Source organism: Phyllostomus discolor, chromosome 7 (genome assembly GCF_004126475.2).
Source record: "Phyllostomus discolor isolate MPI-MPIP mPhyDis1 chromosome 7, mPhyDis1.pri.v3, whole genome shotgun sequence".
NCBI lineage: Eukaryota > Metazoa > Chordata > Mammalia > Chiroptera > Phyllostomidae > Phyllostomus > Phyllostomus discolor.
In genome coordinates, this window is record NC_040909.2 from 115,078,293 (window position 1) to 115,097,826 (window position 19,534).

At 48.2% G+C, this 19,534-nt stretch overlaps 1 protein-coding gene across 1 annotated transcript; it reads left to right on the forward strand.

Moving 5' to 3' along the window:
* Nucleotides 1-1,385: 1,385 nt before the first annotated feature.
* On the forward strand, nucleotides 1,386-19,278 carry LOC114514853 (dendrocyte expressed seven transmembrane protein). Its single transcript, XM_028534060.2, has 4 exons — nucleotides 1,386-1,431; nucleotides 11,712-12,753; nucleotides 17,455-17,763; nucleotides 18,901-19,278. The coding sequence occupies exons 1-4, from the start codon at nucleotides 1,397-1,399 to the stop codon at nucleotides 18,973-18,975; spliced, it is 1,461 nt and encodes a 486-aa protein (XP_028389861.2). The 5' UTR covers nucleotides 1,386-1,396; the 3' UTR covers nucleotides 18,976-19,278.
* Nucleotides 19,279-19,534: the final 256 nt, after the last annotated feature.

Genomic DNA, 19,534 nt, shown 5'->3' on the forward strand with positions numbered 1-19,534 from the left:
ATGTGCAACTCAGTTCAACAGAAATGCCCCGGATGCTATGCTGCAGGCTTTTGTCTGGCTAATCGCCAGCCATCTCTACCACTTCCATCTCCTCCCAAGCCCAGGCCCGTGTTCCTGGCTGTCCACAGGATGGACACTTCCATCCAGACATCTACCTGGGACCTTACTTCTCCGGCCACATTCCCTAGGAAACTCCATGCTCTTCACTTAAATCAGTAGACTTTGAGTAAAGAAGATTATCCTCTATAGCGTGGGTGCACCAGACTCCTTAAAAGAAAGAAGATGGACGTCCCTCCAGGGGAAAGAGAACCTGCCTGCTGTCCACCTTGAGACTCAAGTTGCAGTGTCAGCTCTCCTGTGGGCCTCTCACCCGATGGCCCACCTGCAGGTTTTGGAGCTACCAGCCCCACAAGTGAGCTGAGTCAACTTTTTAAAACCAACCTCTCCACACACACACACACACACACGCACATACACACACCCCTCTGGTTCTGTTTCTCTGGGGAACCCTGACCAATATGCGTGCATCCTGCCTCCTAACCCCGCGTCCTGCCCCTGTGCTCACTCCCCTCCGGCCCAACCGGTGGTGCTCACTGGTTTTCTGTAATGTGAATTTGCTCACAGCGGTCGCTGGATCCCTGTCGTTTGCTGATTGACAGCTGTGTCTCCCGAACATCAGGTGTCTGTGTATCTTCCCCATGATGTCTGACATGAGCTTGTAGGGTCCCATCTATACAATTATCTATTTTATTTTTTTCTTTATATCAACCCTTCTCAGGGATATTTGCGCTTTGTCAGGAATCCATGAATTTTAAGATAAAAGCTCTCCCAGTTATATTATGGGTCTCCATCAAAAGGTGGAGAACTATTTTGTGGATGGGCTTGAAGGTTTTCCTAGTTCCTGGAAACCACACAAGCCGGTCCTTTTGCCTTGGAGGTTCAGTGTCCAAGGTGGAGCGTCCCATGCCAGGCCGGGGGGCATGGCAGATGTGACTCTCGTCTCGGGTCACCCCCGCAGAGGTGGTTCCCTGTGCCATCTGCCTCTTCCTCTGTGGACGGGAGCGAGGATCGTGAATGCCTGTCATCGCCCCCTCCCTGGGGGTGGGGAGCATGAGAGAGAAGAGAAAAGAGGAAAAGACACCATTCGAGATTTCATAATTTACTCCTTGTGTTTGAAAATATCCCATTCCATTATTTTCTGGAACATCTATTCTGAGGAAAACACTACAAAGAAGCCTGCAGCGCCTTTGCATCGGCTGCCCCTTTGACAACACTAAGTGCCTTAGTCACGTTGTGTGGGAAATAAAACAGGTTGATTCATGGTGATGTGACCTTTTTGTCTCGCCGGTTCCTTTTTTTCTGTCCTATATCAAGACTCCCGGCCCTCGGGAAGGGCATGTCTGCATGCAAAGAAGAACCTGAGACGAACCTGTAAGTAAACTTTCAGAGTAATCTTACTTTTGAAATTGTCTTCCTTCAACAAGAAGTTAAATATTAGTACATTGGAATAAACAATTGAAGCCAGAGGATCCTTTAATCCCTCTCCTCTACCCTGGCAGTTAACCTACATGCAGAAATATTGGAAACTCTTTGTTAACGCTCGCCTAGGGGATGTGAATACCCTTGTCTCAGGGAAGACCTTGGTGCGAATATCCTCTTAATGGGGCAGCTAGTGTAGGCTTAAGCCTCTCCCCAGCCTTTGAGGAATTAATCGCTGCTGGCCAAGCCTGGGGCAGGGGTGAGCGAGGAGCAGGGCTGGCCCGGTCCTGCTGCGGAGAGCGGGATGCAGGACGACAGACTGAATTGTTCCGTAAACGCTCTTCTGTTTACCCGGTAGCTTTCATTAATCTTTCCTTTCTTGTGTGAAGGTTGCTTTCACAGAGGAAGGCATTTGCTGGCTTTCCCAAGGCAAGAATGATTAAAACAAAGTTATGAGGGATTCATTCCACCTCAGACGGGGGCCTCCGCGCCGGCTCAAGCTATTTTGGCAGGCTGAGAGAACAGTGTGTTCAGAACCCAATGATAAGTTTGCAAGAGCTTTTAAACAGAGAAAGGAAAAGAGAGAAGGACAAGAGACGCTTTATTCTTCTTTTGTCCCTCTTCCAGGCACGGGGCTCCTGTGAAATGCCAACACCCAGAGGCAGCTCTGGACTCTTCTTTGTCTTATTTCAGAGACTGTTGGGCAGCAGGAACCGTAGAACTGGGCTAGCCCAGGGAGCTGCAGTCTGGAGAGGTGAAGGGACCTGTCCGAGGTCACACAGCCCTTCTGGGAAAAGGCAGGCTGGACCACTGGTCTCCCTGCCCACGCTCTCCTCCTATTCCACTCTGCCCTTTATCCAGTTTCCTTTAAAATGAGTTTCCCAGCAAGCCCTGAAGACAGTGAGAGAGGCTGAAGGGTGTCGATGAGGGGCGCCCGCAGGGGATCCGCAGAGCAGGTGGCAGGAGCACCAAATGAGCAGAGGGGTTGTCCGTCTGGGTTTATTTTCCCCAGGGAGTCCGCAGACTGTATCTGTGTTTGTTGAGCATGAGCCGTTGGCTTCCGCATGGGGTGTATGGTTAGAATGAGTTGGTCTCGCTTAACAGAAATTTTGGTATGTCAGACAAAGAGAATGTTCCTCAGGTGGGGACAGAAGGGAGCATTAGGATGGCTCCCAGGGTCCCCATCTCCAGGTCCTTCCCAGAAGAAGGCCACACTGACTTCTCCTGCACCTGCAGAAGCAGCGAGCCCCTGGGTTTGTCTCGGCCAGTGCCAGAGTGGCACCGGTGACGTGCGTTTTCAATATCCCCCCCAACCGGAAGGCTCCCAGGGTGGGCTGTCCATTGGGAGGTTCGATTAGAAGTGTTTCATGGCCCTATCTTCGACAGCTGCCAGCGGGGCCTTGCACGTGGAACAAGGATGTGTTCTTTGCGCCCTGAGAGTTGACCTGTGCTCGGTGCTCAGGAATGGTGGTCTCCTTGTCTCCCTAACAAAGAGGCTGGACAAGGGGCTTTGGGGGTGGACATGATGGCTGGGAGCCCCTGCACTCCATGCCAGGGCTTTTGTTGCTGCCACTGACATGTAATACTCCCCCTCCCCCAGGGAACACTCTTGAAGCCGCTGTGTATGCACCCCGCAGCTGGTGTGTGCTGGCATGTGCAGGCTTGATGGAGAAGCGTGGCCACTCTGTTTCCCGTGGCAACAGTTTAGCTCTGCGGGAAAGCAGATGAGTGTGGGCTCAGGCTGGATACACAGGCTGCGAGGCTCTGCGTGGCTCCTGGCTCGGACTGGGGCACCTCATCACCAGCCCTGTCCGCTTCCTTGTTCCCTCCCACTCAGCCACACAAAAAGTGCTTTACTCCCGGGAAGGAGAGACAGGGCTCAGCTTGTGATACTGCCCTGATGACTCCAGCTGTGGTTCCCCCGACTGGGACGCGGTACAAAGTGCAGGTTAGGAATCAAGGCAGGAAAGTGGCAATTACTCTTGTGATATGCTTTTGGTAGAAGCAAGAAGCAGGTGCTTGATCCAGGGGAGATAAGGCTGTTGAGTCAGGCAGTAAACATCATTGATAATGGCGGCAAAATAAAGGGAAATTGCAGGTTAAAGGGATCAGGGTAGCCTTTTAGAAGCTGCTGGAACAAGCAACGGAGAGGGAGGGAGGAGCTTGGCCCTGCAGCACAAGGGAAGGGAATAAAATAGAGTTAGAGCTCTTTGAGCAAAAATAAATATTCCCAAGGCATAGAGAAAAACCTTTATGCAGGTGACTGAAAATGGGCCTGCGGCATGATTTTAAAAACATCCCAGGGGATCAAAAGAGGGAGCTGTAGTTCAGATAAGCAGAGAGGAGAAAGAATAAGGTGGAGAGGGAGGCGGAGCAGAGACAAGAGGAGGAAGTAATGTGAGGATTCCCCAAAGACCCAGGGTTGCAAACTGGCAACCAATGGGCAAAATCAGCCAGAGTGTTTAAAAATAATTTGAGCCTACCTAAAAAAAAAATCAGATGTCACCTAAAGAAATCTAGATTTCTGGCTTCTCTTGAAAAAAAAAAAAAAAAAACTCAGAAAAACCAGCAATTATACAACCTTGTCTCTGTACAGTCTAGATGAATATTTGCTGGCTGGGAGCTGCCACTCCTGGAGCTCAAATTGGGGCATAGGCTCTCCATGGCCCACCCCCATGCTATTCAGCCCCCACAAACTATCTCCTGATTTCCTTCACTCATTAAGGTGCCTGTGTGGCCCCTGTGGGCATCTGCAGTGCTGAGTGCTGCCTGCGCTGCTCTGATTTGCCAGCACAGGAAGAGCTCCGACCTTGACCCCTAGCTCAACAGAGTTGGGGCCAACATCTCACCCCCTGACCCCTGGGACAGTTGGCTCAGTTCAGAAGGAGGGTTCTGCAGCCTGGACCTCAGACCAGGATGGGCCTGACACCAGGATGGGCACCTGCAGTCAGCTCTGGAGGGTTCGGTGAGGGGGCTGGCAGAGGAGGTGGGGGGCACTAGAGGCAGGTCACGATGAAGGGAGAGCGTATACCTGCACTGTCGAACCCTCATTTCAGGATGCATGCACGACTGGGATTCTGGGGATATATTTCAACACACTTAGGAGCTCCTCTTTGAAGGTCATGTTAAAGAGAGTCTGAGAAGCTGCCCACCTTGAACCCTCAGCCTCACTTAAACATGGGTTAGAATCCTGGCTCTTCCACTTACCCTGTGTGACCTTCGGCAAGTTACCTGACCTCTCTGAGACTTACCTTCCGTGTCTACAATGTTTAGACATAATACAGAGCTGTTGTGAAGATTAAGAATAATGTGTATCAGATGCTAAACCAGTGGCCGGACACTTGGTTAACAGCGCGAGAACCATTATCATTTGTCTACTGGTTGGACAGGGGCACAGGCTGTGGGTTGTTCTCTTCTCTAATGATGTGACCGTGGCACCTGAAGGCACATCTGGTATGCAGGAACCAGAGCTCCGTTGAGCTCAGGGACCCTGTTAAGGATTTTTAAATGGGGTTCGAGAAAGTCAGAGGTGAAGTCACTGAGTGGTGGAGAACTGGGGGCTCGCTCCCAGCTCTGCCTCCCACGCCAGGCCAGCTCGGCGAGTCCCTGAGCCTCTGTGGGTTTTCACTTCCTCATCGGGGGAAGCCAATGGCTAGCTGTCAGTCATCCAGAGCTGTACGTGGACACCAGCCACAGGTGACTACTTAGATTCAAATTAATTAAAACTAAAGGAAGTTAAAAATTCAACTCCTCAGTTGCACTAGCCCTATATCAAGTGCACATGCTCAGTTGACACGTGAGGTTAGGGCCAACCGTATGGGTCAGCACAGGTGTGGAACACTTCCCTCATCACAGACTGTGCGGGCAGACCATGCTGACTGCTGGAGCTTGCTGCCCATGCCTGGCCCTCAGCATCAGCTGATGGAGCAGCATCAGCCCCACCTGGCAACTCACCAGGAACGCGAAATCTCAGATGCCTCTGTTCGGAATCAAAATCAGCATTTCCACAGGATTCCTCCAGCGATTGTATAGTCAAGTTGAAGAAGCTCTGATTGCTAAGACTCCTTCTAGCTCTAAAAACGAAATTTAGGAATCTGGGTGTCTGCTTGAAAAAGTCTTTGAGAAAGAAATTAACAACCGTCTTGCCCAAGCCCTGATTCACTGATGTGCAGAGGATGAAAGCATGGGGCTAAAGATAGATGGAGAAAGCTGAAGACCAGCAGGACGGCTGCCCTCCGCAGGAGCACGAGGAAAGAAACCCGCAGACATCTAAAGGCAAAGCGTCAGTGCTGGAAGGCAGTGCCAGCCAGCTCCTGTCCCCACGCCTCTCATCAGCTGGGAGCATTAGATCCTTGCCTGACGACCTTCAGAGAGGAAAGGTGTAGCAGCAGCTGGATTGCATTTACTGGGCACCTTTCTCTCCAGGGTGTGTTACGGTGCTCCCTAAAGCTCTGCGCATTAAACCTCTGCAGGAAGGGGTGCAGGCAGGTCTTTCACTCAAGTAGGAAAAACGAGAAGCGGAGATTGGAGGGGAAATCAAGGCCACGTTCGGCAGTGACAGGAAGGGCAGACTGCAGCACCAACCAGTGTCTGCGTCCAGTGCGCTCCTCCCTGGCTGGAGCTGTAAAACGGGAGAGACTGATCTCAGTCCTCTCGCCGCAAGGAAGTTTTGGTGACTTTTGGTGATGTGCCGTCTCTAGCACAAAAACAAAGGGGATAATATTAGAATCGTTGCTTGTTAAGAAAACATGGGCCTCTTACAGGACCAAATTGCAGTCATAGATCTTATTTAATTGATATTAGATTTTAGTGCTGAATGTTAAAACTTTAATGTGTCCATAAATCTGTTTCTTACTTTCAGAGAAATATCTGTATTAAGAACACAGTGTACAAGAGAAGGGAAAAAATGAATCCTACATGTGCATTATTAATTTTTTAGGAAGCAAGCAAAAGGGTGCCTCATAAAAGATAACAGAAAAAAATTTAAAAAGCTGAGATTTCTGATTTGCTTTAGAGAAAATTTGGTGATTTGAGACATACCCTCACAGAATCAACTACTGCGATGCAGGAGGACACGTGAGCAGACAGAAGTGGGTTTGTGATGTGCAGGTCGGTTCCTGCACAGTCCCTGGCAGACAGTGGGGTGTGTTTCCACAGATGCACAGTGTGCTGAGCATCTGGCCACATAATCGAGTCATGGAATCTGAGAATAATTCAGGAGACAGGGAGCTGGCCGGGAGTCAGAGAGACCTGGTCTGAATCCCACTGTGCCACCCACTGTCTGTGCCATCGCGGACGCAGTCCAGTGGGCAAGCACGCTGAGCCTCGGCGTCCCCTGGGTGAAATCCAAAGAGCACCTGTCTCCAGAAGCTGCAGGGGGATGCTTTAGGTAAAGTGCCTAGGACACAACAGGCAATTGGTACCTACTAGTGTGTGAATTAATCAAATAATGGTTTGAGGTCAAATCCAAAGCCACGGAAATGGAAGCGAATGAGGACAAACCTAGAAGTAGCAGCACCTCCCTGACCTGCTCTGGTGCTGGCTGTCCTGCCCCCTGGCCCCTGCTCGCCGCTGAGGGCTGGAGTCCTCCTGCATGAGCAGAGAAGCAGGTCTCACGTGGGTTGGCAATGTTGGGGGAGGGCCCAGAGCACAGGGCCCTTCTGTAAGTTCCGGGGTCAGAGCAGTCTGGGAGTCGGGTGGGTGCACAGGAGCACTGCCAACCTTCAAACCAACCTCCAGTTCTGAAAGGAAGCGAGCTTCCTAATGACCGCTCCAATTCCCTCTCCCCCTGACAAAGTAAGAACGTTCCCTTGGAGCATCTTGAATCTCCGATAAGGCCAGTCTTGCATGGTAATGTCCTTTCTTCGACACTTAATTTCTCCCCGTATCTCTCTTCTGTGCTGAGCATTTCCATTCAGATTACATGGCAGGAGCAATAAGCCTTCTATATTACGGCTGGAGGAATTTCCACAGGTTTGTTCCTAACCTCCCTGCTTCCCCATCTCATTTCTGCGCTTTGTTAACTACCTTTTCCCTGAACACAGAGGAAGAATCATGTCCTCACCCCAGGTTGCCCAGTGCACACCCTCTAGCCCATGCCTGGACACCCCCCTCCGTCGGAGTAAGTCGCTGGCTCGGACCGCATCGAGATACTCCATAAATCCAGCCCCATCATATCTGATGTGAGAAGACATTTATTTGAGAGTGTTTTAAAATTGATCAATATCTTCACTGAAATCCCATACATACGGTATAATGCTCATTAGATATTTTCATGTCAATCAAGAAAGAAACATCTCCAATTGATATCATGCTGTTCCAAATGAACCCAATTTCATCACAGACCTAAATCTGTGTGACTGACAGGGGGGTAGCAGCCTCATAGCACCCGTATTTTAAGTATGCCAGATTTGGGGAAAAAACAAAGATAATTAACTCAGTGACAAAATATTCTTGTTTCCTTTGCAACAATCTCAGGAGAGAACTGCACTCGGGGGAGCAGCAGGAGAGGAGAGACCTGGTTGTCTGTCACAGAGCAGAGTTACAGTGGCCTCGAGCCAATGCCGCATTTAGGTTCGGGTGCCCCTGATACTCTTTCTGGTCTGTAAAATCGAGCACAAGAAAATACATGACTATCAAAAAGCGATCTTACATAATAATGCAGTTCATTGAAATTTCAGCCTATCCATCAGCCTAGGGTTCAATGCGACCTTTAAGACCCATGACACAGTTTTGCTGCTCTTCCAAGGAACAACCGCAGGCTAACAAAGCAGCACAGAATTCTGTGGCTTAAAATAAATAAGCATTTGCTATTGAACAAGTATCTGTGATCAGCTGTTGGGCTGGCAAAGGACTGGCCAGCCGAGGATGGTCTCTTTACAACCTGGCATTTAGCTGGCTGTTGGCTGGGCTGATGAAATAGACTGGTCATGTGTCCCTTGTTACCCAGCAGCCCCATCTGCATATGACAGATTGAATAATGCCCCCCGCACCCCAAGGAGGTCTGTGTCTGAATGCCCAGAACCTGTGAAAATGTTACCCTTTATGGTAAAAGGTATTCCACACACGTGCTTAAGTTAAGGATCTTGAGATGGGAGATTTTCCCGGATTATCTGGGTGGGCCCATATAATCACAGGGGCCTTTATGAGAGGGAGACAGGAGGATTAGAATCATAGCGAGAAGAGACAGAGATGGAAGCAGTGGTCAGAGAAAAAAGAAGATGCAACATCGCAGCTTCGAGATGGAGGAGAGCCCGTGCAGCCAGGAATGCAGGCGGGCTCCAGGAGGCGGGCAAGGCAAAGAAAGGGGTTTCCCCCAGGGCCTCCAGGAAGAATGCAGCCCTCTGGGCCTGTTTTATTTAATTTAATTTAATTTATTTATTTATTGTCATTTAAAACTTAAAAAATATTCTAGTGATTATGCTATTACAGTTGTCCCCCAATTTTCCCCTTTGTCCCCCTCCCTCAGGCAAACCCCACACCATTGTTCATGTCCATGGGTCATGTGTATAAGTCCTTTGGCTACTCCATTTCCAATACTGTGCTTTACATCCCCATGGCTGTTCTGTAACTACCTATTTGTACTTCTCAATCCCCTCACCTCTTCACCCATTCCCCCACATGCTCCCTCTTATCTGGCAACCATAAAAATGTTCTCCGTATCCATGATTCTGTCTCTGTTCTTCTTGTTTGCTTAGTTTGTTTTTTAGATTCAATTGTTGATAGATTTATATTTTTTTGCTATTTTATTGTTCATAGTTTTGATCTTTTTCTTCAAAAGGTCCCTTTAACATTTCATATAATAATGGTTTGGTGATGATGAACTTCTTTAGTTTTTTCTTGTTTGAGAAGCTCTTTATCTGCCCTTTGATTCTAAATGATAGCTTTGTTGGGTAGAGCGATCTTGGTTGTAGGTCCCTGCTTTTCATATTCCTTCTAGCCTGCAAAGTTTCTTTTGAGAAATCAGCTGACAGTCTTATAAGAACTCCCCTGTAGGTAACTAACTGCTTTTCTCTTGCTGCTTTTAAGATTCTCTCTTTATCTTTAAGCTTATGTGTCTTGGAGTGGGCCTCTGTGCATCCATTTGTTTGGGACTCTCTGTGCTTCCTGGACTTCCATGTCCATTTCTGTCACTAAATTAGGGAAGTTTTCTTTCATTATTTTTTCAAATAGATTTTCAATTTTTGGCTCTTTCTCTCTTCCTTCTGGCACCCTTATGATGCAAATGTTGGACCTCTTGAAGTTTGTCCCACAGGTTGCTTATATTATCCTTGCTTTTTGGGGATTCTTTTTTCTTTTTGCTGTTCTGATTGGTTGTTTTTTTCTTCCTCATGTCCCAAATCATTGCTTATCTCCATTTTGTTTAGCTCTTTTTCTGGGGTTTTGATCTGTTCTTTCATTTGGGCCATGTTTCTTTGTCTCCTCATTTTGGCAGCCTCCTTGTGCATGTTTCTATGTATTAAATAGAGCTGCTATGACTCCCTGTCTTAGTAGCATGGCCTACTAAGTAGGTGTCCTGTAGGGTCCAGTTGCACAGCCTCCCCTGTCATCAAAGCTGGGTACTCAAGGTGTACTCTTTGTGTGGGCTGAGACATCCTCCTCTTGTAGTTGAGATTTGCTTGCTCTTGGTAGGTCAATGGGAGGAATTTACCCAGGCCAGTCAGCAGCAAGGACTGGCTGTGACCACTGAGCAACAACTTCCACCCTTCATGGAGGATCAGCTGTGTAGGGGCAGGATGGTGATGCTCCGACATGGGCTGTAGCTATCCACTGGGTACATGAGTCCTGTGATTTTCCAGGTGGTTCAGGCCAAGGTCAGCCCCCACCTGTGTTTTGCCTGGGGCCACTCTGCCTGAGCTATAAAGCAATCTGAGATGGGTGCTACTTGTGCTGGGCTTGGAGATTCCCAGGCGAAGCCAAGTGGTGACTCTAGGCTGGTTATTGCTATCACCAGGCCTGGGGCCTCTTAGTAAGTGGTATGGAAGCTGGGGACTCACTGAGGCCAGCTGTTATTCACTTGAGAGGATTTAGGGAGTTGAGAACCATGAGTCAAGACCAGCCATTCATATAGATAAGTTCCTATTAACAGCTTGGGTGATCCCTTAAGTTGGGTGGGACAGAGTCTCAAGGGATCTCCAGAGCAGGACAAACAGTGTTAACCAGGTTGATGGATCTCAGATATGGCACCCATCTGCCAGCTCTGTGGCTCTGTGGGAGAGAGTTCAGAATAGGGACAATGGCCTCTGCCCACCTGTGTTTCTGGGGAAAAACTGTCCTCCAGCTCCCGCCTTCATGCCAGACATTTCAGTTCCTTCCTGTATATCACTGGTGCCTTTCAAGCTGCTACCCTGGTGCTGGAGCTCAGAGGGAGTGAGTCTGAGTAAGTCCACTTGTGGGTTCTTTATGAGGAACTCCTTGGGGCTCCACAAGTTTCTTCCACCAACTCCATCCCTGCTGGGTTTTGCAGTTAGAAGTTATGGGGAGTTATCTTCCTGGCACTGGAACCCTGGGCTGGGGCATGTGGTGTAGGGCTAGGACTCCTCGCTCATGAGATATCCCTCCCTGAATTTTTATCCAACACACATGAATGTGGGACTAGCTGGTTCCACGTCCCCACCCCTCCTACCAGTATGGATGGATGTGTTTTTTTAATCCTGTAGTTGTTAGACTTCCATTCAACTTGATTCTGATGGTTCTGAGTGATGGTTGTCCTATATTTTGGTTGCAATCTTGATGTGGTTGTGTGAGGAGGTGAGCCATGTTTATCTATGCTGCCATCTTGACCAGAAGTCTGGACCCATTTTAGACTTCTGTCTTCCAGAACTCTAAGAGAATAACTATGTGTTTCTGTAAGCCACTAAGTTTGTGGTAACTTTTCACAGCAGTGACAGGAGACTAATACACCTGAACTTGTTAAAAAGTTAGTAGTGGGTTCCCAGAGAAGGGCGAGAATGAATCATAAATTTGGGATTGGCACGCTGTCACTGCTGTCACATTCTATTGGCCAAAGATATCACAAGTTCATTCCAAACTCAAAGGTTAGAGAAATAGACCTCCCCTCTTGATGGATTCTATTTCTCTCACTTCTTGATGGGAGAAGGTGGCAAGTCACATTGCAAATGGGTACAGGGACCAAGAAGGGTAATTGTAATGAATCTGCCACCATGCCCTTCACAAAATGATAGAGGACATTCAAAAGCAACATCTGATCCTGGTCTCTTTCTCATTTCCAGGGCCACAGGGATCATGGGGGTCTGGAACTCAGGCAGCGATATCTTCCTAAGCCTTTGGGGAATCTATGTGTCTCCAAGAAGCCCAGGATGGAAGGACTTTATTCAGCATTTGGGAGTTTGTTGTTTTGTTGCTTTCATTTCCGTGGGCCTCCTCTCGGTGGCCTTCTCCTGGTTTCTGTCCTCATCTGCTGTCTTCGCCGCCTCCTGGGTGATCACATGTGCTCTGCTGGGCTGCTCCAAGCACGTGAGGTGTTTCATTCTCCTCCTCTTCCTCTCCTGTGGCCTGCGTGAAGGCAGGAATGCTTTGCTCACAGCTGGCACAGGGGCGGTCATCTTTGGACATGTGGAAAATATCTTTCACAACTTTAAGGGCCTGTTGGACAGTATGAGTTGCAACCTAAGGGCAAAGAGCTTTTCCATACATCTGCCACTTTTGAAAAGGTATATTGAAGCAATTCAGTGGATTTACAGCCTTACCACTCACCTGAGCCTATTTGATGATCTTGTTTCTTGGAACCAGACTCTGGCAGTCTCTCTTTTCAGTCCCAGCCAAGCCCTGGAGGCACAGCTAAATGACACTAAAGGCGAAGTCCTGGGGGTCTTGTACAAGATGGTGACCACGACAGAGATGCTGTCCTCCTTGGGAGAGCCGCTACTTGCCCTCGCAGGGCTTTTGCTGGTGCTACTTGGCACTGGCCTTTTCATGAAGCGCTTTCTGGACCCTCGTGGTTGGAAGTTTGAAAACATCTACATCACCAGACAGTTTGTTCAGTTCGATGAAAGGGAGAGGCACCAACAGAGACCCTGTGTCCTCCCGTTGAGTAAGAAGGAAAGGAAGAAGTATGTGGTCATCCCATCTTTCCGGCTCACTCCTAAAGAAAGGAAGAACCTGGGGCTGTTTTTCCTCCCCATACTTACCCATCTCTACATATGGGTGCTGTTCGCAGCCATCGATTTTCTGCTGTATTGGCTCATTTTCTCCGTGAGCAGGCATTTCCAAAGCTTGCCAGCGCTGGAGGTTCACTTGAAACTGCACAGGGAGGTAGGCGTTCACAGGCACTCGTCAGGGTGCATCCTGGCTGTTAGCTGGTTTCTTTGCAAAGGATCATGAACCTTCCAAGGCAGGGCAGTGTCTTACCACCTTGGATCTCCGGTGCCCGGCACGGTTCCTGCCACATACAGGAGCCCATCAGGTGCTGGTTCAGTTGAAGTCCCTACGTTAGAGGGTATCATTCTGAAGATGGCTGTCACTGTGTTAGCTTACTGTGGCCGCTGTAAAAATTACCATAAAGTGTGTGGCTTAAAACAACAGAAACTCACTCTCTAATGTTTCTCAGGTCGAGAAGTCTGAAATCGGTGTTGCTAGGAGGACATCAAGGTGGTGGTGGCAGACACACGCTCCTTTCAGACTCTAAGGCAGAATCCACCCTTTGCCTCTTCTGGCTTCTGGTGGCTGCTGGCATCTCTGGGCTTGTGCCTGCACCGCCCCGTCTTTGTTTCTGCCTTCGCATCACCTTCTCACCACTGAACGTAACATCTCTCTGTCTCCCTCTTAAAGGATGCACGTGATTGCAATAGGGCTTCCCAGGATCATCATTTCTCCTCTCAAGGTCCTTCACTGACTCACATCTGCAAAGTGCTTTTCTCCCCCTAAATAAAACCACATTTTCAGATACAGGGATTAGAATTTTATACTGTTGGGGGCCCATCTTTTAGTCTCCTGCAGTCCAAAGATACTGAAAGATGGGACTAGGGGTCTCTGATGGGGAACTCGAAGTTGATCCTCAAGCAAGGGTGCCCGGCGTGAACCTAAAAGGCCAGATTCAGGGCGTGACTTCCTCCCCCCTCAGACCTGTTATGCAAGTAGGCTGTGAGCACCTGCTCTGAATGAGAACTTTTTTTTTGCAGTCCTGAGTCCTTCTCAAACAGGAATGACCCTAATGTATCAGCTTAGTGTTTAAGAGGATGGTGTTTGGAAAAGGGCTCCCACGTAACCAAAAAATGCAGCTGCTGCTAGTACCATGATAAAATGGAACCAGCTACACTTTTGTTTTTTAGACAGCTGAGGTCAGCACCTTCAACCTTAAGTTTGTTAAGAGTCTTCTGGGGTGAGTGCAGAGCCTTAGGCCTCAATTTACAGAGATTCTGTTTTAAATGAGGGAGCACTTTTAGTGAGCACTTCATTCATTTCAAAGCAGGTGGCCTATGGACCACACATGGAAAAACTCAGGTTCCTCAGGTGCTGGAGAGCAAAGGCCTTGTAGACCAGCGGCCCTGGTGCAGCGTCTTCACTGGGAGCTGAACAAGCAAACAGCAAACCAGTCCAATGCTTTGGTCTGCCCCCCTCCCCGGATCTAACCAGACTGGGTGAGGCCTGGGCGAGGGGTTTGTAAAACCTCCTGAGTAATTCTCACGTGCGGCCAAGATTGAGAAAGACGATTCCAAACCCATCACCCAGAGAATGGCGCCGTCGAAGAGAACCACAAAAATCTTCACTAGCCAAGACAGTCTGTCTCCCTGAGCTTGTGCCTCCCGAGCCTTGGGGCATCTGCCCTTGTCCCCACTATTCTCGCTCCTCTCGGCAACCGTGTTCCAACAGAGAAAGCCATGGTCTTCTGCATCTCGTCTCTTCTCTGTTCCCTTCGTCCCTGTGGGAACTTGTGATTATGGGGTCATTTCAGAGGATCTGGATCGTGTCAGATACTTATCTTGTTTTTTTTGTCACCCAGAAATTGTGAAACTGAGCTAGGTGGGACATACACGTGTGCACGTATGTGTTGTGTATGTGTGTGTTCACAGGCTTGTATAGTGTGTGCGTGTGCATGGCAGAGAGACAGAGAGAGAGAGAAAGTCATTCACGCAGGGGTGGAGTGCACTAGCCCAGACAGCTGCTTCCTCATGTCTGATTTCTCTTCTCTTTATCGAGCACCATAGCCTGTGCTGGTGTGGTGGAAATCTCGGAAGGGATTGCTGGCAAATCCTCCTTTGAAGCCCCACTGTCCCCATCTCTCTTTATCTCTGGGCTGGGATCCTCCTGCTGCGTGCACACTTTGCTGCCCTTTCTGTTCTGGCTCAGCAGGTCCGTCCAGGCTGCTGCCCGCCTGCCCCTGGGCTGCTTCTCCGAGTTGATTACTCTGAGCCCTCTGCGGCCCCTGAAGAATTGAGTTAATTACAAGAACCCCGTTGCTGTGGGTATCTGGAGCAGAGTGGGTAATGGAAGTTGTGCTTCAAATGGAAGTCAAACAAGAGTTTCAGACAGGCTTGATCCTGGGGGATGGCCGTTTAAAGGGCCCCTGTCCTCCCGTTCCCCTCCGTTTGCCTCCTATTTCTACTTTTGGTGCTCCCTTCTCCTCCTTTTACTTTTTGCTTCTCTCTCATGTATTTCTCTCAGTCAACATTCATGCCTGTTTTGTGAGTTCTCGCCATTTTAAATACTGTGCTATTTTTATTTATTTATTTTTTAGATTTTATTTATTTATTTTTAGAGAGGGAAGGGAGGGAGAAAGAGAGAGAGAGAGAAACATCAATGTGCGGTTGCTGGGGGCCGTGGCCTGCAACCCAGGCATGTGCCCTGACTGGGAATTGAACCTGCGACACTAAGTTCTCGCCCAGAAGCTTTCTGATGGCAACGTCCTCACAAATACATTTTTGGGTATTGGATGCTGGGGGTGCAAAAATGTCTGGACCCTGATAGCTGCCATGGAGGGGGTCAGTCCTGGAGGGGGAGGCCACCACGTCCTCTTGCAGGGACAGCAGGACAGTGGGCACAGGAACAGATGCGAGGCCAAGGTGGCTGAGGGAGCTCCACTCAGATGCTCTCTGATGGGGCCTGGGACGTGGTGCCACCAGCAGTGTCCGCGTGACTGGGAGTGCCTTGCCCTCACCCTAGGATGCCCTCAGGGGCTTCTGGTCTCTCCACCTCTGCAGATTTGCAAAGGAGAAGTCAGCAGGAAGAGAGAGCTCAGCTTAAGGTTTTGCCGATGTGTCTCTCCTGCTTTCATACAATTTTAAATTAAAAAGAAAGATGGGAAATGACTTGAATTGAGCTTGCTGGATGGGTTGGCATTGTAAGAAAAAAGAGCCATAGCTGCTACTCATCGAGCACCTACTCTGTGTATAGCATTTGTCTAGATTAACCTTCTGGGACCGTCTGATGCCGGAGCAGGTTCTCTGTCCATTCCTCAGCCCTGTCTTGGCAAACTGTTTACTTAAAGGAGGTAAACACATTTTAAAACATAAGGGTGCCATTTAGTATATTGTTCTGGATTTCGAGAGAGTTCATTCGTCTTCCACATTACCCTCCGCCAGCCCTGTACAAAAATATTGACTCAGTCTTTATGAAGCCCTGACTCCCCACTGCAAAATCCCCAGTCGGATTCCTAGACTAAATAAGTTCTCCCCAGACCGAACTCCCGCTGCTTTCTTATTGCAGGATTTCTCATCACTGACTCAATCGATGTGTTTGTTTCTTCAATACTATTAAAAAGAGTGCATGCCTTTGCTCTGGGGATAGAAATCTCTCTATTTAATTGTAGGCAAACTATCTTAATAAGAGGAGAGGTAACACAAATGCCTTTCACTGCTTAGCCGCAGTGCTGGGGAAATTACAGATTTCACTCCACTTTTGTATAGAGGTCCCTGGTTTGGGATTTCCAGGGTCTGCACAGGTGTTAGAGTAGATCCAAGGTGTCTGGTGTTCTCTTGGGTGGGTTGGGCTCTTTTTGCAAAGCCCTGGTGCCCGGACACTGGGGTGCAGCGGTGATAACTTATTGACGACTCCAGTCTGTAAGGTTAATGCTCCATCCCAAAGGTGTTTAATTTACCCTGGGAGGAGTTTATCCACGGGCAGGATCTGGTCCATTAATTCCCGTTTTACCAAATTAGAAAACAAATCCAATGAGAGATTAAATGACTTTCTCAGGTCAGGGAAAAGAAAGGAGCTGACTCAGCACACGCCTCTCCCATTGGTGGCTTGGCTGGGTGGCTGAATGTCATCTTCTGCCCTCTGCGTCAGTTTGCTGAGAGCAATGGATTCGTTCTCTTGCTTGTAAGCAGGGAGGGATGCACCTTTCTGGAGCATCCAAGAGATAAGAAAACATCCTATTTTGAGACCTCTAAAAATAGGATTTTAGAGCCACCTTCAGTAAATACTATTCTTAGTATTCTGGCACTAAGAATAATTCCCCCTCCCCACCAGCTCCAGAATGTTGACTTAGAACATAATCCAATGCCCCTCTCTCCTTGTGGCCTGGCGGTCTCATGGAGGGTGTAAGACTGGATCTTAAGGGGCCATGCTCCAAAAGTCTTTGCTTTCATTTGAGTTAAAACTGTCTTTCATTAGTCCCACATGGCCTAGACTATAGAAACACGTGCTCCATAAAAACAGGTTATGTGGTCAAATTTGTTAGGATAACAGCTGGCTGACATTAAGCAGATTTCTCTGCCTTCTCAGAGACTTTAGAGGTCTCGTGGGCACTGTGGCTTTCCAAAGAAGGGACACGTAGACAAACTTATTTGATACCCTTTTCAAGGAAACCTGTATTTCCACAAGCCCACGTGGAGAACACTGCAGTAGATACAGATAAGGCTCGCCTCTTGGCCTCCACTCCCGTCACGGCACACAAAAGGAACTGCCCCCTGCCCATTTTAAGACAAATGGTATGTGTCACAGGGCAGCAGGGACAGAGACAAGGCACGAGTATGAAATGGCATGGGTCTTGATGATTTTATTCTTTTATTTTAGGAGCAAGGAGCTCAAAACATCATCCATGATTCCTCTTTTAATATATCCCTGTTTGAACCCAACTGCATCCCTAAACCGAAGCTCCTTCTGTCTAAGACTTGGATTCCTCTCAGCATTATTCTTGTGATACTAGTGATGCTAGGACTGTCGTCCTCCTTCCTGATGCAACTTAAAATCCTGGTGTCAGCATCTTTCTACCCGAGCGTGCAGGGGGAGCGCATCCAACACCTGCACGCGAAGCTGCTGAGGAAGAGGGCAAAGCAGCCCGGAAGGGAAGCGCACAGGTCGCCAAGCCTGTACTTCACAAAGGTAAGGCCGAGATGAGGGCGTGGCCTGCAATTAAGGACATTTTGAGTTTGAAGGGCAAAACAGAATTTCAAAGCATTCTTCAACTTCACATTAGGATTATATCTTCCGCAACAGATGGGACACTGAGATAGATGCGGGAGTTAATAGACACATATGACTAAGGCTCCTGGCTTTGTGATTTTGAGTGCTGGTCTAGAGAAGGGGTGTCAAACTCATTTTCACCAGCAGCCACATCAACCTCGAGGTTGCCTTCAAAGGGTTGAATGTAATTTCAACTCCTTAACAGTTAAGGAGTAGTTAGTTATATTTATACAGTCCAAAAATTATTTTGGCCCTTTGAAAACAACTGTGTGAGGTCAATGTGGCCCCTGGTGAAAATGAGTTTGACACCCCTGGTTTAAAGGATTCTATAAGATTGTCCAAACAATGATTGCAAGTGAGTATATTTAATCATATTATAGAGAGACTACTGGGAAGGCCCTTTGCAACAAATAAGGAGTTACTTTACTGGGTTAAGAATAAATAAATAACAGAGAGGACAGTATCTCCTATAGCTTGGTAAACTCCAAAGAATTTGCTCATTCTTCAGCATGAAAGTATATAAGTGATGCCTATATCATGATATATATATGTGATATATATGCATGTTTATACACATATATGGTAATATAATGACTTTCATACACTTAAAATAAATGTTTGCCAAAGATTTTATTTGACTTATTAATGAAAGAGAAAACAGTAAAAAATTCCAACTAATTCAAAGAGCAATTCAAAGTACACATACATACAGGCCATCAAGAATACCAAAATTAATTCACTTCATAGATGCAAAACTGACTTCTTCAGGAAGGGTGGATGGGAGGACCAATTGTACTCTAGGGGGTAAAGTTTTTTTGCAGGTGCCTGGATGAGAATCCTTTGCGCTGTCGCTATCAGCTGTCTACAATGTACACAGTTGGAAAATAGCTCATAGGCAATGAAAGAGCAAGATAACCCACCAGGACGATTGTTTTCTGGTCATTTCAAAGTCTTCTGCAATTTTCCCTGACACCAGTCGCCCCACGATGAGAAGTTTATGTCGGAGGCATTTGAAATGGCTCTGAAGCTCATTCATCCAACTTTTTGTCTCTTCAGATTCATTTCTGGCTTCCAGTCCTGGAAGTGATTAGAAAGAAGCAAGTGGACACTGCAGGTGGCGACAATCCATGAGCGACCCACGTAGTGCCTTGGCCACCCTTCTCCAGCTGCTCTCCCGGGTCCACTGGAGGTGGTCCCTACCCATGCCCAGTGTCAGGCAACGAACTATACTGCATGGTCCTTCAGGGCTGAGTTTGTGGCCGAACCACTTTTCTTCAAAAGGGCCAAAGGGCTAGCAGGTAAATGGTTATGTCGTCTGTCTTCCAAGTGAGGGACACAGTCTAGCCAGGGTCCCAATGTAACAGCACTATAACCAAGTCCTCCGAGGATAAGTCTCAGCATGGAGTAACAGTTAAAGAAAAAAACAAAAAAAAATTAGAAAAACCCCGACATCTCTACTGCAGGCTCACAAGCAAATGCCAAGGAGAATAAGCATGCGTAAAGCCAATAAAATATCTCCAGCCTGTTGTCCCTTCTCTGCCCTCCCGGGTGTCTTTCACGGCTACTCCCTACCCCTGCAACGGTCTCTCCCCTCCTTCCGTACCCAAGGACTGTTCCCCAAACCATCTCCAGCAGCTTCTAATTGCTGCTCCCCACCCCCTCTGCTCCTGTCCCCTCCTTTTCTAGATCT